Source organism: Canis aureus, chromosome 23 (genome assembly GCF_053574225.1).
Source record: "Canis aureus isolate CA01 chromosome 23, VMU_Caureus_v.1.0, whole genome shotgun sequence".
NCBI lineage: Eukaryota > Metazoa > Chordata > Mammalia > Carnivora > Canidae > Canis > Canis aureus.
Genome location: NC_135633.1, coordinates 17,397,027 through 17,413,712, shown reverse-complemented (window position 1 = coordinate 17,413,712; position 16,686 = coordinate 17,397,027). Strand labels below are relative to the sequence as shown.

General features: G+C 48.4%; 1 protein-coding gene across 1 annotated transcript; it reads left to right on the top strand.

Moving 5' to 3' along the window:
- Positions 1–10,396: 10,396 nt before the first annotated feature.
- On the top strand, positions 10,397–12,734 carry ADM (adrenomedullin). Its single transcript, XM_077866517.1, has 4 exons — positions 10,397–10,557; positions 11,009–11,127; positions 11,280–11,429; positions 11,636–12,734. The coding sequence occupies exons 2-4, from the start codon at positions 11,030–11,032 to the stop codon at positions 11,952–11,954; spliced, it is 567 nt and encodes a 188-aa protein (XP_077722643.1). The 5' UTR covers positions 10,397–10,557; positions 11,009–11,029; the 3' UTR covers positions 11,955–12,734.
- Positions 12,735–16,686: the final 3,952 nt, after the last annotated feature.

Below are 16,686 nucleotides of genomic sequence, written 5' to 3'. Positions count from 1 at the left end.
CACTCCTTGCAGCGGTCCCGGGGCTCTTGTAGCCACAGCAGGTGATGACTTACAACTTCCCTACACAAGCACAAAAATAAAATGGAATTCGTGGGTCTCATCATCCAATCTGGGAATTATCTAGGTCACTTTATTTTTTTCAGCTCACATTGATCATTTTGAATTTGTCTGCTGAGACACACACACACACACACACCCCCCATGTTTTGTCATTTGTTAGTATTGGGGGAAGTTTTAGTAGTAGGATAGGTTACAGGTGGTAGCCTGAAGTTTTGGGGATCACCATCATTTGCCAATGTGATCATCTTCGTGGTTGCCATTGCTACTCATTAACTGAGGACTTGACCCTTTTACCATTTATATCTAAGAGCTCTAAACAGTGCCTGGTATAAAGATGCATAAATACTTTTGATGACTGGAATGTACAGTTTCTCCAACTACCAACAGGAAGTTGCAATAGCTTGAACTCTGAACAGGGAGTCCAGAGAGTTGGAGTTTCAACTTCTGAAAGTTTAATTGATCAGTTCCTCTTTCCGTGCCATACTTGCTTCATCTACAAATTGAGAGGGCTTGGCTACACTAGAAGAACTGAAATTCCCAGGAAGGAATACCTTAACTCTAGGAATTTGCTTGCAAATAGCTTGTGTGTGGCCAAACTGAATCAGCCTAGTTACAAGGGTGGAGGGAAGATAACAGATTGATCTTGAAAATAATTTAACCAAAAAAGCCTCGGTCACACCCCGCACGTAAGTATCTTCTCAAAAAAAAAAAAAAGAAAAAAGAAAAAAAATCCTCTCTATAACTTCCCTGAAGAGCTCATTACCCAACTTGGTCCCTTTCAGTAAAGAGTAGCTTTACTTCCTTGGGAGGCAGCCCATTCCACTGTTTAAAGCCCTATTGTTAGCAAGGTCTTCCTCCTTACATTAAAGTTGTCCTGTAACTTCCCCTAAGTTTGCTCTCTGGAACTACCCAGAAAAAAAAAATTTAGCTTTCAGTGGTTAGACTTTCAGATTTTTAAGGCAGCTGTCATGTTCCTTCCCCATTTTACTTTTTTTTTTTTTTAACTTTTCTTTAAATTAAGGAAAGGAGTGCCTGGCTGGCTCAGTCAGAAAAGCATGTGACTCTTTTTTTTTTTTTTTTTTTTTTATGATAGTCACACAGAGAGAGAGAGAGAGAGGCAGAGACATAGGCAGAGGGAGAAGCAGGCTCCATGCACCAGGATGCCCGACGTGGGATTCGATCCAGGGTCTCCAGGATTGCACCCTGGGCCAAAGGCAGGCGCCAAACCACTGTGCCACCCAGTGATCCCCCGCTGCGCCACCCAGGGATCCCGCATGTGACTCTTAATCTCAGGGTCTTGAGTTCCAGCCTCATGTTGGATATAAGATTACTTAAATAAATAAAATTTTCAAAAATAATTAACATGAAACTAACATATCATAAAAGTAACCCCATTAAAGTGTACTGAAAATTCAGTGATATTTAGTAGATTCACAATGTTGTATAACTACCGCTTCTATCTAGCTCCAAAATAATTTTCTAAAGATTTTATTTATTCATCTGAGAGAAAGAGAAAAAGCAGGGAGGAAAAGCAGAGGAAGAAGGAAAAGCAGAACTGGGAGCCCTATGTGGGACTCATTCCCAAGTCAGGGATCACGACCTAAGCTGAAGGCAGACCCCTAACCATCTGAGCCACCCAGGCACCCTCAAAACAATTTTGATCATACCCAGTAAGCAGCCACTCCCATTTCTCCATTTGCTTTCTCCCTATGGACTTCCCTATTATGGATATTTGATATAAAAGAATCATATGATATGTGACCTTTTATGGGTTCTTTTGCTTAGCATAATGTTTTCAAGTTTCATCCATGTTGCAGCATGTATCAGTACTTCATACTTTTTTATGGCTATTCCATTGTTTGTATATACCATATGAAATACAATGTATCTATTTTTTTTGTTTTCCATGCTTTTGGTGTCATATGACTCCATTGTCAAATGCACAATCGTAAAAATTTGCTCCTGTTTTCTTCAAAGAGTTTCATAGTTTTAGCTCTTGTATTTAGGCCACTTTGAGTTAATTTTTGTACATGACATAGGAGTCCCATTTCACTTTTTAAATGTGTTGAGTTTTATTTTATTAACAAGTGTTGGTTCAAATTATTTAAACTTTTCTTTTTAACCAAAGCTTAGTTGTTGTTTAAGATTTTATTTGTTTATTCATGAGAGACACAGATAGAGGCAGAGAGATAGGCAGAGGGAGAAGCAGGCTCCATGCAAGGAGCCCGATGTGGGACTCGATCCTGTGACCCCAGGATCACTCCCTGGACTGAAGGCAAATGCTCAACGGCTGAGCCACCCAGGCATCCCCAAAGCTTAGTTGTTTTCAAAGCCTAGAATTAAATGCTGTGTGCTGTTAGGCCTATTCTATCTGCTGGGTAATAGGTGGGCTGCCATTCCATTTGCAACTGGGTGTTTGTAACATAGGGATTTTGACATATACCAGCTATTTGTATAAAGGCACCATATGGGGATCCCTGGGTGGCACAGCGGTTTGGCACCTGCCTTTGGCCCAGGGCGCGATCCTGGAGACCCGGGATCGAATCCCATATCGGGCTCCCAGTGCATGGAGCCTGCTTCTCCCTCTGCCTATGTCTCTGCACCCCACCCCCTCTCTCTGTGACTATCATAAATGAATTTTTAAAAAAAATTTTTTTAAAGGGACCATATGTTTATAAATACATGTGAACATATGTAGCATATACTGGAGCTGTGCTTTTCTTCTCAGCCGACAGCTGCCAATCTGTTGAAACTGATAAGCCCTGACAAGGCAGCTGATTACTGAGGTTGGCTAAAGGCCAGACCGTCCCTTTCAGATAACTACCATCACCTTTCACCAGAATGAAGGAGTAAAGCAATCTCAGATTTATTTCACTGATGGCTGGCAGGAGCAGGAAGGGAAGAATATGCAACACAATGATGATGTGTACACAGCAGATGCCTTTCATTCATGCTTTAGAAGAAAAAAAGGGCCAATTACTAGTGAGCAAGAATTATCAGCCCTCTCCTCCTACAGTTGGCTGTTGCGGAGTGAGTGGTTGATCTGTACAGTCATTTCAAGTGCTTCCTGTGGTTAGCCACTACAGTTCAGAGAGGCAGTACGAGAGTTAGACTTAACCAAATGTCCACGAGCATGGTTAAGGCTTCTTCAAATAGTCTCTACAACCAACAATAAAGGAGACCATTTATAAAATTGCCTGATCCATTGCCATATCTCCATCCACTCATTTGCCTAAGTAATAAATTTATTTTTTTTTAAAGATTTATTTATTCATTCATTCAGAGAGAGTGAAGAGAGAGGCAGAGACACAGGCAGAGGGAGAAGCAGGCTCCATGCAGGAAGCCCGATGTGGGTCTCAATCCAGGGTCTCCAGAATCACACCCCAAGCTGCAGGCGGCGCTAAACCACTGCGCCACCGGGGCTGCCCAGTAATAAATTTAATGATCATTACCTTTGACACATGCCTCTCTCTCAGCCCCACATTCATCACTCAGCCCTATTGGTCCTACTTTCCAAATATGTATACTTTTCTCCACCTCCATTGACACCCCACTATCTGAGCCACTATTACTTTCCACCTTAACTATTGCAATCACTTCCTAACTGATATCCTTGCTTCATGGATGGTTCCAGACTTTCCATGTAGGTAAAACTTAAAGACAGTAAGTAGGCTATGAACCTTGTCTTCAAATTAAATTTATATAGCAAACACACTATTTCTACCTGGGACTTGCGGTGCAGGAAGGAGGCTTCAGAGATGGTTGATAGAAATCACCCTGCAGTTGCTTTCATACGTGTGATTATATGAATAGTTGAATCCTGACACACATATTAAAAACCCTTGACATTAGCAGTTATAGTATAAGTATATAAGTGCTGTGAGAGTTTGCAGGCTGCTTTTACTTAGCTTGCATGTTTGGTGAGCAGGACTGTCTACATAATTAGTAGAGCCCAATGCAAAATGAAAATATAGGACCCTCTGTCCAAAAATTATTAAGAATTTCAAAACAGGGCAGCCCCGGTGGCTCAGCGGTTTGGTGCCACCTCCAGCCCAGGGTGTGACCCTGGAGACCCCAGATCAAGTCCCACGTTGGGCTCCCTGCATGGAGCCTGCTTCTCCCCCCGCCTGTGTCTTTGCCTCTCTTTATCTCTGTGTGTCTCTCATGAATAAATAAAATCTTTAAAAAAAAAAAAAAAAGAATTTCAAAACAGCGACAGAGCATTAAGCCAAGTGTGGGACCCTGTGTTACAGAACATGGTGAGTATTCATGAAGCTGACTCTGTTGGTGAAGCTTAGGGTGGAATGTGTGTGTGTATGTGTGTGGAGGGGTAAAGTAATAGAGATTATGGAGGGTAGTAGGCCCTCACTGGTCTCTCCAGGGTGCCACCACTGTAACTGTTTCCCTTCTTGCTCTTCCTTAATCCATTCACCACATTAAATAGCCAAAATAGGGGCACCTGGGTGGCTCAGTAGGCAGTGTGACTCCTGATCTCAAGGTCATGAGTTCAAGCCCCACCTTGGCAATAGAGATTACTTAAAAAGAAAAAAAAAAGTAAATAGCCAAAATGATCCTTTAAATAAATATATATCAGATCATGTCTCTCCCAACTTTAAACCTGTCAGTAGAGTCCCATGTCATTATGAATAAAGTACAAAATTTTCATCATATCCCAAAGAGTCCTATTTACTCTAATCCTGATGACCTCTTTAATCTCATTTGATGCCACTCTTCTTTCTCACTTAATGCATTTCAACCACACTGGCTTCTCCCTGATATACCAAGTGCTTTCTCACACCTAAGGCTTTGTACACACTGTTTCCTCCATTTGGAACATTAGGTCCCCCTAATTTTGCTTTTCCTTCACAACATTTACCATAGTTTATAATCATGTATTTATTGTTTTGAAGATTTATTTATGTCAGGCTACCCCACCATTCTGTAAGCTAGTTGAGAGCAAGAATGATGTTTGCATTGATGATTTCTGTATGCCCAACACTGAGCACAGAGGTAGGCATGTAATGTGTGCTCACTAAGTATTTGTTAAAGGAATAAACACACTTTCAAATCATGCCAGCCCATACATAAAAATGGCCTCAATGGGCAGCCCGGGTGGCTCAATGGACGGTTTAGAGCCACCTTCAGCCCAGGGCGTGATCCTGGAGACCTGGGATGGAGTCCATCAGGCTCCCTGCATGGAGCCTGCTTCTGCCTCTGCCTGTGTCTCTGCCTCTCTCTCTCACTCTGTGTCTCTCATGAATGATAATTAAAATCTTAAAAAAATAAATAAAATAAAATAAAATCTTAAAAAAAAAAAAGGCCTCATTGCAGTGGTTCTAATCTGATACTATAGGATCCCCACCTGGAGGCAGATAGCATAATGGTTGTTCTTGTTAACACCTTTGGCTACAGATGAAACCCAAATGGTCTAATCTTCTCTTTTATAATCCATTTATTAATGCCACTCATTGTGTCATCAGTAGTAAATTTCTCTCAAAGTAATTTCTTCTTGTTGTTATAGCGGTTAGTATAATAAGTTTCAATATGTTTACCCTCTTCTCCGTATACCCTCTTCTCTTTTCTTTGTCCTATAGCAACTTACATTCTTTAAGCTTTAGGGAGATTTGTCTTCTGGCTTTATCATATACAAGGACAGATTTAAAAGATATATTTATATATATAATATATTTAAAAATATATATATAATAAAATAAATAAATAAATATATATAATAATTTTAGTAAACTCTACATCCAATGTGGGGCTCAAACTGACCACCCAGAGATCAAGAGTTGCATGCCCTACCAACTAAGCCAGCCAGGTGCTCCAGAACTGATTGTTTCTGTCCATTCATTTTGTGTAAAAGCACAAAAATGAGGTAGCGAAATTTGTTTTACCTTTTTTTTTAAAGATTTTATTTATTTATTCATGAGAGATACAGAGAGAGAGAGAGAGAGAGAGAGAGAGAGGCAGAGACACAGGCAGAGGGAGAAGCAGGCTCCATGCAGGGAGCCTGATGTGGGACTGGATCCCGGGACTCCAGGATCACGCCCTGGGCAGGCGCTAAACCACTGAGCCACCCAGGGATCCCCGAGGTAGCAAATTTTATACTTAATTTGATTTATATATGTGTGCATTTTTCTAGAAAAGATCTATATTAAAAAAAAGAAAGAAAAGATCTATATTTTATTAGCTTCTTGGAGAAATCAGAGATTCCAAAAAAGTGCCAAGTTTTGAAGCCTGCTTTACTTCTCCCTGTGAATGACCAAATCTACAAAGCTGGTCCTTTCCTTGTGTCCTTTCCCTAAAATATTTTGTGTTATTGACTCCAGGAAGCTTCTTAAACCTTGTTTTCAAATGAACTTTGTAAACAAGCCCTCAGCTCAGCAACGCATTTTGAAACATATGAATAATAAATGCATTATAAAATTTCCTGTTTGAAAAAAAGAGGAATCTGAGATAATTTGTGCAATGTACTTAGCTACTCACTTTTATGCTTATTAATATCATTGATATCTTATATTGCTTCCCATTATTTTTTTTCATGGCCTAAGTGTGGTAACAATAGCTTTAGGGACTGTGTCCACATATTAGCTGAGAAACCAAGCACCACAAATCTTTTTAAACTCTAAACATTACTAAGGGGATCCCTGGGTGGTGCAGCGGTTAGGCGCCTGCCTTTGGCCCAGGGCGCAATCCTGGAGACCCAGGATCGAATCCCACATTGGGCTCCCGGTGCATGGAGCCTTCTTCTCCCTCTGCCTGTGTCTCTGCCTCTCTCTCTCTGTGTGACTATCATAAATAAATAAAAATTTAAAAAAAAAAAAATAAATAAACATTACTAAGAATAAGGCTTGGATTGAGGGCCTAAAAATAATTCAGTTGGAATGTGAAGAAGAAATTGAGACACCAATACAACAAATATTTCGCATATTTGTGTGTCTTTATATATGATTTCAGGATACATACATTTATTACCCTGGTTTGGGGTTTATTTACAATTTGACCCTTTAAGAATTCTTGGGCACAAAAAAAGTGGACCTTCATTAACTGGAATTTCTTTCTTTTTTTTGTCTTCTTGACAGTGAGATTTTAAAGATGCTTCTTCCTTTCCTTCTTTCCTTCCTTCTAGTCAATGTGAATCTACAATCACTGCAACTTGGATGAAACTATAACAAATCACCAGAAGCAGAACTCCCTCTGTGGTGTTTCCTTCTAGATCCCACCCTTTAACTGAACCTGTAGTGTGTGTGTGTGTGTGTGTGTGTGTGTGTGTGTGTGTGTCTTTAGCGATGATTAAGCAAGCGAACTCCAGGTTGCACGGGACGGGGGAGTGGGGAATAGATGCCAACATTTGGCAAATTTTTTATATATTCTTTCAACTTATACCCCCGACCCCCTAAGGGAAACACTCTGGGTCCGGTCGGCCACCTACGCAAACACCAGTGCACACGCGTGTGAGCGCAAGCACATTCACACAGACACACACACACACAGTCTTTCGGAGATACGGGTGTTCTAGCAAAATCCCGAGCTTCCATTCCAGTACTTTGCTTTAAAAAAAAAAAAAAAACTGGCGGAGTTTTGAAGCGTCAGATATCTAAGTGCTAGAGCGACAAGGCGCGCCGGGCTGGTAAGTGTGCCAAGGCTCTCAGGTTGGGAATTCCTGGCGTCGGTGCTACGTCGCTGGGGTAGTAGGCGCTGAAGCCAGGCGGGGCACAGCCCAGTCCCCACTCCTGGGTTTGCTGGGCTTGCGGAAGCAGCCCGCAGCTCAAAGCGAGGTTTGCATCCAGAGCACCCTTCGCGAGCCCGCACAGGAGCTAGAGCGAATTCTCTCCACTCCGCACTCGCTCCTACGGAATCGTGGGCTTTCCAGCAAGACGCAGAGAGGAGGTAACGAGGTACAGCCCCAGAGAGCTCTGCAGACCGAACCCCCGCCCCCCACCCAGGGCTGGTGGGAACCAGAAGGAACGGGTCCAGACCACGGGACCTTCCCCGGCTGCGGGCCGGCGCCCAGCCGTCCTTGACCTCTACGGCAGTTGCGGCGCGCGCGCCAGAGAAATGAAAGTAAAACCTGTCTTGGCGCGGACCCAGCTGGAAGTTGGCAGCAAGTCGCATCCTCAGAGAAGACTGACAGCCAGCCTGTCTTGGACAGGGTTGGGGAGAAGAGCCTGACTCTCTGGGAACAAACTGAAGTGAAGAGATGGGAAGTGGAAGAAAAGCAGAATAGTTTGCCTAGGGGCGGCTCCTGGAAACCGAGCAGGCGCACAGGGCACAGGAACACCTACTGTCTGAGGTGCCAGCAGACCAGCCGCCTGACCTGGTCGGCCGCAGTGACACCCCTGCGGCCCACCAGGCGGCCACCCAGCCCACTACCCTGCTCTGCCCCTCTGGGCCCCGAGCTCTTAGCACAGCCAGACCCAGCGCGGGAGCCAGGAATCTTTCCCTCATCCTCAGCTGGAGCTCAGATCTATTCAGGAGCTCAGATCTGAGGACTCCTTGAAATAGCTTCAGCTGCAACCATTCCTTTCCCTGGGTGCAATGTCCACGGTTCAGTTCTGGGAATGAAAAGGGCGCTGAACCAGCAGTGTGTGGCTCAGATGAGGCAAGGTCCCTACCACCCAGCACCCAGCCAGCTTCCTTTGCCCTGGGTCTCAGAACCAGTGTGGCAGAGCAGGTAGGAAGCATAGAGATCAGCAGGGGGCATATTGTAGATAGGAAAACTAGTGGGCAAACGTGATTTGCCCATTTTTTAAAAAGATTTTATTTATTCATGAGAGACACAGACACAGGCAGAGGGAGAAGCAGGCTCCACGCAGAAAGCCCGATGCGGGACTTGATCCCGGGTCTCCAGGATCAGGCCCTGGGCTGAAGGCAGCGCTAAACCACTGAGCCACCCAGGCTGCCCAATTGCCCATCTTCACACAGATGTGAGGTGGGTACTAGAAGCGGTCTCCAGGGTCCCAGTGGTCCTGCGCCCACCGCCTCTTAGTCTAGGCACCAGGCTTCAGGACTTGAGAGTAGGGTAGGGGGTGCTAGGATACCAGAGGCCCCAATGCCAGAACTAGGGAGCTCCCGCGGGGACTGAGTTCCCTCTCAGTTCCCTCCGAAGGGAAGTAAGAAAGTGAAGTCAAGAAGCAGTGATGGAAGAACGCGAACGGGTGACAAACGTGCTTGGAGGTGATTCATCATGAACAGGCATAAATCCTTGGGCGGGGGCTAAGACTCTCCTCTCCCCCTTGACAGCATGATGACCCCAGCCTAGAAATATCCACACAGCCGAGTCTGTGCTGTTTGCCTGCCAGGCCGAGTTAGGACTTCACTGCTTCCTACGTTTGGTGTGCCTTTGGTCAAATTCTTCCCCTCTCTCAACTTCAATATCTACTTGGTAGAATAAGAACAGGAATGTTAACCTTCCTCATCTAACTCAAGGTGTCAGGATCAAAGACCAGGATGTGGCCATGTTTTGTAAACTCTAAAACGATTAACATACGTGAAGCATTAGTGTGCTCCGTGGCAGTAAATCCTCACGTTTACAATGGGTGAATGAGATCTCTGAGGGCAGCAGGGCATTCTCTCAGGTTGTAACCTTGTAAGGAATATATGGATTACATGGGCGTTACGAGAAACCAAACGGTATCGTCCGTCCAAATTATGGTTATTCTCATATTTCCAAATAGGCAACTAAATTCTGAAACTTGGGATAATTCTCCCCCCCAAATCCCAATTCTCAAATCAGCCTTTCTGAGCCTTGCCCCTATTGCGAAATCTTACTAGCCCATCCCAGAACCATGGAGTCTCAGCCTCTCTGGGGGTGCTGGCGAGCCCCACTCCCTGGTCTCTGCTCCGAGTCCTGCCCCTGCGGCTCCGCGGGAGTCTGGGGTCGCGTTCAGGTCAGGCGCCGAGCCGGCAGGGGGCGCGGTCCACTCGAGGCCACCGCTCCGGAGGTCCCGAGGTCCCGAGGTCCCGGGGTCCGGCCATCCACATGGGACCTCGCGTTGGGTTTTGCAGTTCCGTGCGGGTAGGCCTCGCACTCTGGGTTGCATAGGTCCTGAGTAAGGACCCTAAGAGGTTGTACCGGCCCTCCTTAGTCCTGATTTATGTTCTGAACCCTGTGCCCACAGTCAGGGTTGTGGCAGTTCCTACACCAATCTCCGGAGCTCACATCGGAGCCCTCTGGGCACGAGGGACCCCTCCACGCTCCCCACCCCCACCCCTTCGGACCAGCAAAGCGCGCGCCCGAGTGCAGAAGCCCGCGCGAGCCCGAGGGAAGAATGGGAGGGTGCGAGGGCAGTTCAGGCCCCGCCCCCTGTGCTCTTATAAAGCCGAGGAACCAGACCCGGCCACTCAGTGGTTTCTTGGTGACACTAGGCGGAACAACTCGAGCCTCGCCACCTCTGGTTTCTCACCGCAGCTTGGACGTTGGGGTTTTGCCAGCACCAGAGCGACGTCTCAGACCTTCTCCTCCCGGATCTTGGCAGATCACCCCCTCAGCAGGTAGGCGCCGCAGGCGGGGCGGATTAGCTGGGGGGTGGGGGGTGGGGGGTGTCTTTAGAGTGCTGGAAGCTGAGAGTGTGCTGGGTGAGGGGTACAACCCATTTTGGAAGGTCCTCTGCGGGTTGCGTCCCATATACTGAACCCAGCGGTGCACACAACCGGAACCGCAGAGACCCAGTCCCCTCTACTCTACTACCCAAATTCCGAGAAGTTGAGCTGGAAAGCTCTGGGAGCCTGGCGCTGGGCAGAGGGCCTCCCCTGCGGGGCCTGTCACCCGCCTGGCGGGTGCAAATGCCGCTGGCGCCTCTCTGCGCCCGGGCGAGATAAGGGTCTGAGCCAGGCAGAGCGCGGGCTCAGCCGGCCCGCGCGGGGGCCCCCCCACACCCTGCCTGCCCCGCCCGGGGCGGTGCTGCTCACGCTCGGCCCCCCTCCCTCTCTCTCTCCCTTCCAGGGTCTGCGCATCGCCGCCAGCATGAAGCTGGTTCCCGTCGCCCTCTTATACCTGGGCTCCCTCGCCTTCTTGGGCGCGGACACCGCACGGCTAGACGTGGCGTCAGAGTTCCGAAAGAAGTGAGTCGCAGGCAGCTCCTTCTCCAGTCCTTGCACCTGGGAGACCAGGGAAACTGGCCGCCGGCCCCGAGGGGTTAGAAGTGCACGGGAGCCGGACCGGACCAGGACTTCGCCTGGAGGTATGCGAATGGAGTCTGTCTTGTGTTTTCTAGGTGGAATAAATGGGCTGTAAGTCGTGGAAAGAGGGAACTTCGAGTGTCCAGCAGCTATCCCACCGGGCTCGCTGAAGTGAAGGCCGGGCCGGCCCAGACTCTTATTCGGACCCAGGACGTGAAGGGCGCCTCTCGCAACCCCCAGACCAGGTAAGTGCCCTGCGCCAGAGCGGGGTGGGCAAAGGGAGCTCTCCTCCACTGCCCTGGCCCAGGGGGTCTTTAGGGCCGCCTGGCAGTTCAGACGGCGGCAGCCCATTCCAGTCCCTCTGGTCCTTGAATGGCTCGGATTCCCAGTGGCTGGGGCCAAAGCTCTGCTTGATGGGGGCGTCTGATGTTACCTTCCTTCCCTTCCCCAGCGGTCCGGACGCCGCCCGCATCCGAGTCAAACGCTACCGCCAGAGTATGAACAATTTCCAGGGCCCGCGGAGCTTCGGCTGCCGCTTCGGAACGTGCACGGTGCAGAAACTGGCGCACCAGATCTACCAGTTCACAGACAAGGACAAGGACGGCGTCGCCCCCAGGAGCAAGATTAGCCCTCAGGGCTACGGCCGCCGGCGCCGGCGCTCCCTGCCCGAGCCCGGCCTTCGCCGGACTCTGTTGTTCCCGGAGCCACGGCCAGGCGGGGCTCCGGCCCCCCGGGCGCATCAGGTGCTCGCCAACCTCCTTAAGATGTAGGCGCCTGTGGCAGCAGCGAACTGGCGCGCGTGTGCATCCCGCTGGCTTCCCCCTGGGCGGAGGGCTTCCCCGAGCCGAGCCCCTCTGCCGATGGAAGTCGGGCAGAGACCGGGATTCCGGGAGGCACCGTCCCGCGGCCAGCCCTGGCTTTGCGCGAGCCCCTTCTCCTCGGAGGCACGGATCCCTCCGTCCCAAGCCGGCCCAGGTGTCCCGTGGGGGGCAGAGGAATGCAAGGGAGGCCTGCCAGGCTCACGGAGAGGATTAATTGAGAATTAAATGAGAATTAAATGCTTGAGACCCTCCCCCCCCCCCCCCCCCAGGGACAGGGGTCTGAGTCACTGCCGTGCCTGCCCACAAACTGATTTCTCACGGGGTGTCACCCCACCGGGGCGCAAGCCTCACTATTACTTGAACTTTCCAAAACCTAGAGAGGAAAAGTGCAATGCGTGTTGTATATACAGAGGTAACTATCAATATTTAAGTTCGTTGCTGTCAGAAGATTTTTTTTGTAACTTCAAATATAGAGATATTTTTGTACGTTATATATTGTATTAAGGGCATTTAAAAACCATTGCATTGTCCCCCTCCCCACTTATTTTAATACGTGAATGTCTCAGCGAGGTGTAACGTTGTTTTTGCTGCAGAGTGTGTGAGTGTGCGTGAGAGACTTATTACCTCTTGTGGAAGAAGGAACACCGTGTCTCTGCATTATCTATTTACATAAAATGGGTGATATGCGAAAATAGCAAATCAATAATAAACGGTCTCGATGCTGATTAATTCTGGGCTCCCAAGTCTTGGGAGGGAGGGTGCCCCTTGTCCCTGTGCGTCCCGGGAGTCTCCGGCTCCCGCCGCCACCTGGCTTGGGAAGGTGGCTCGGCGGCTCGGGCGCGTGCCGGGCTGGCGGGAGCGCTGCCCTCCTGGAGGGGCGCGCGGGGCGCCCGTCCTGCGATCGGGTCCAGGCTCCGCAGAGGCGCCGAAGGTCGCAGCCTCGCGTGGCGGCGGGGCCGGGCGGGGGTAGGGTGAGCCCTAGCGGGGAGGCGAGCCTGGACCCGGGGTTGCGCAACAGAGCCCCAGATTTAATGGAGAAGCTCGCGGAGCCCGGCGCAAAAGCGCGCCTCGGAGAGTTGGGGCGGGGTGAGGGGGTCTCCGAGGCCTTCTAAGTGAGGAGCTGCTCCAGGCTGCCGCGGTGTTCAAGTTAGAAGCTACTCCAGCAAAATGTTCGCGCTGCTGGGGGAATCCGGCAGGCGCGCCAGGAACTGCAGCCGTCCGCCGGCCTGGTGCCCGTGGCGGGCGGGCGGGCTCATCAGCGGGGCTGTGGCGCCCCCAGCCGGCCGCTCGGAGCGGCCCGAGAGCCGTCAGGCAGTACGTGCGGTTTAATAAGTCCTCCTACGTGGGAGTCAGCACACAGCCTTAATGAGAGAGGAAAGAAAAAAACAGTCTGCAAATGCCAACCAGGGCCGGCCCCCCCAGACCTGCACGGCGGCTCCCCGTTCTGGGACCGTGACTCAGCGCCCACACGCTGCGCAGCGTGCAGCTGCGGGCCGGAGGCGGGGACCGAGGGACGTGCCGCCGGAATCGTGCGCCTCTGACGGCCTGAGACCTTCATTGTTCCGCCTCCCCTTGCCGCGCTCCTCTTCCTTCCTCCTCCTCAAGCCTTTTCTTTTTTTCTTCACTTCTCTCCAGGCTGCTTTTTTGCTCCCTCCTTCCTTCCTCCGCCTTGCTTTCTTTATGCCTAATCATCTTAGAAGGTTGACCCCAGTTCCCATCATAGAAGCTGGACACTTAGTCCCAGGGAGTGACTAGAAGGTCAGGGGACGTGGGAACAGTTGGGATAGAAGGGGAGGATAAGGGGAAGCACCCCTGATTTGGGTTTCCCTGCCCCATTTGTGTCATCTAATATCCTGACGACCCAGGATGGAGACCAACTGCTTGTCCTTTTCTGAAAGTTTCGCCGGCCTTTCCACTTGAAAGCATGGCTTACAGGTGATCTCAGAAGCCTTCCTGGTGGAGAAAATCCTAAGTTTGGTGCATGGCAATGTTTCCAGGGCAGCCTACCTTCTCTGGGACTGCTTGCACCAACTGCCTTCTTCTGAGGGCCAGAGATAGTTGCTTTCAGAAAAAGCCTGCCTGCATATACGGTAAAAGAAATAGGTCCTAAGTCTGGGGTCCAGAGACCACCTGCTTCTGAAGCAGTTTCAATTCAGAAGAGAGTAGATCCTAGCACATGGAATTTCCTTAAGGGCACACAAAGCCTTGCTTTTGCACACCTGGCCCTGGATAGTGTCGATCTTCATACAGTTCATTGTCCTATTTGATCTTGACAACTTTGTGAGATTCATCAGAATTGAGGTTACAAATGCAGCAACTGACCATTCCTCATCCTCAAGGGCCTTTTAATAAATATTCAGAGAGAACTCTGTGCCAGGCATTGTAAAAGGTACAGGGCATGCATGAATGAAATAGTGATTAAAAACTCGTCATGGAATTTCTATGCCAGTGAGTGGTTCTGGGTGGTCTGAAGGGGCCACAGAAGCTGCAGAGAGCAGCAAACACTTGAACCTCGCAGACAGTGGCTCAGGATTAAATACCCATTCCCTTGCACCAGGTTTGTCCTACAGCCACAGAGCTCTCCAGCCAAACCTCACCCTGGCAGGACTTCAGGCGGCAGACAAAGCTGCCAAAGGCAGGTTGGGCACTAGCTTAGGGCTGTTCTGAGCAGGGAATAGGCATCTAGCCTTTAGCTCAGGGAGTCTTATGACTCCCTTCAGGGAATCCAGGGCAAATGAAGGAGATGGTTCAGCTCTGAAAGAGGCAGCTGCTCAGCTGGAGTCCTTCCCAACAGAAAAATGCTGTGATCAGAGACCTGTCTGAACAGACAAGGGACCCTCCTAAGACCAGTGTGACGTAAGTTCTGAATTGACTGAAGGTCACCATCAAACCCTGGGACCTGCTCTGTGAGCCATTCAACCTACCTTTTGGATTTTTTTTTTTTTTAATAAGGTGTTGAAGCCTGTCAGGATAAGGCCTCCTGATGCCAAGAACACATCGTTTATCAACAGTGATGAGTCATTTGTGAGCTGATTCGACATGTCTTCAGCTGAGGAGTAGTCACAGCTTTTATCTTTAGCTACTGTTGCTGGCTGTAGGAATGGTACCGTCCACTTGTAATCAGAGTACTGGGCAATTTCCTGAGAAGCCAACACCTTGGCTCAACAGCTAAGAGTGGAAGGGAGTGATGGGGAGGATGGAACTTGGTTCTTTTTTTAGCACCTGCTTTGTATTACACATTCTCCTAGCCAGGTTGTACACATTATCTCATTTGATTCTTATAGCAGCTTTCTAAAGTAGGTGTTATTATTGTCTCTATTTGTAGATAAGAGAATTGAACCTCAGAGATGTAAAGTAACTTAGCCAAGGTCACACAGTAGGAGTAAGTGCTGGAGCCTGGATTTGCAACCAAGCACTACAAGCTATTTTAGTGCTATAAAGCCATAGAGAGTAAGTCGGATAATTTTAACATTTGGACTCTCAGGCCAGATGTCCCCAAATGTCCTCTAATATGAGGGTGGCTTGGGTAGGTGATTTACACCTGTGGTTCTGGAAGATTTACAGGAGGCTGGTAGGACTGGAAAGGAAAATGTCTTTAGCGGTATGCTCAGTGAGTGCAAAATAAATAAATGAAGTGAGTTTTAAAATTCTTGGTCCTGGTTTGAAGCAGAGGTTATAAATCAGGAATAGCTTTATCCCCCCCTTAGCTAAGCCACTGACCTCTTTGTTTTTTATTGCCAAATATAGTTAGAACATACACTGAAGGCCTCAAGATCTGGCTTCTGAGGGGAAGGCCTTCTGAGCTATTCCTGGCCAAACACAGTCCCACTCTGTAGGTCTTGAGGCCCCTGTAAGAACACCTGTGTCTACAAGGCTACAAATAGAGTTTCCACCCTTGAAGTGGAACCTTTTGTCTTTGGCAATTGTTGCCCAAGGCAGCTTTACGGAGGATGTTGTAAGCTGACTATTGTAAGTTGACTGCTTGCTCCTCTTTTCCTCAGCCAAGGAGAGGGCCTAGTTGTCCTGGGTCCCACCGACTTTTCTGCCAAAGTCAGATTGGAGGCTTGGTCTCCATTTGCATGAGAAGAAGGGTGAGGCTAGATAGCTATTTGGTGGTCCCACTGGTCTTGTTCCAGAGCTATTTTGGAACATTTTGGAAAAACAATAAAATGACTATGACCACACAGGCAGCTGAATTTAGTAAGTTATTGTACATTTATCCAACAGCAGGAAAGTACTTCTGAGTATTAAGACAAATTTTTGAAACACACACAAAAAAATGCATTTTACTTATTACACGATATTTATTCAGTGCAGAAAAAAATTCACCTTTCATACCATTCCTAGAGCTAGCCACTGTTAATATCTTGGTACATACCCTTTTAGATATATATATCTCTCTCTAATAGTATATAATATAATACATATCCATTTATACACATACTTTTGAAAAACATTTTTTAAAATATTTTATTTGTTTATGCATGAGAGACACACACAGAGAGGCAGAGACATACAGGGAGAAGCAGGCTCCTTGCATGGAGCCTGATGTGAGACTTGATCCCCAGACCCAGGATCACACCCTGAGCCAAAGACAGATGCTCAATGGCTGAGCCACCCAGGTGTCCCATACTTTTGAAAATTGAACTCAGGTGCACAGAGCTGAATTAAGCATATGCCT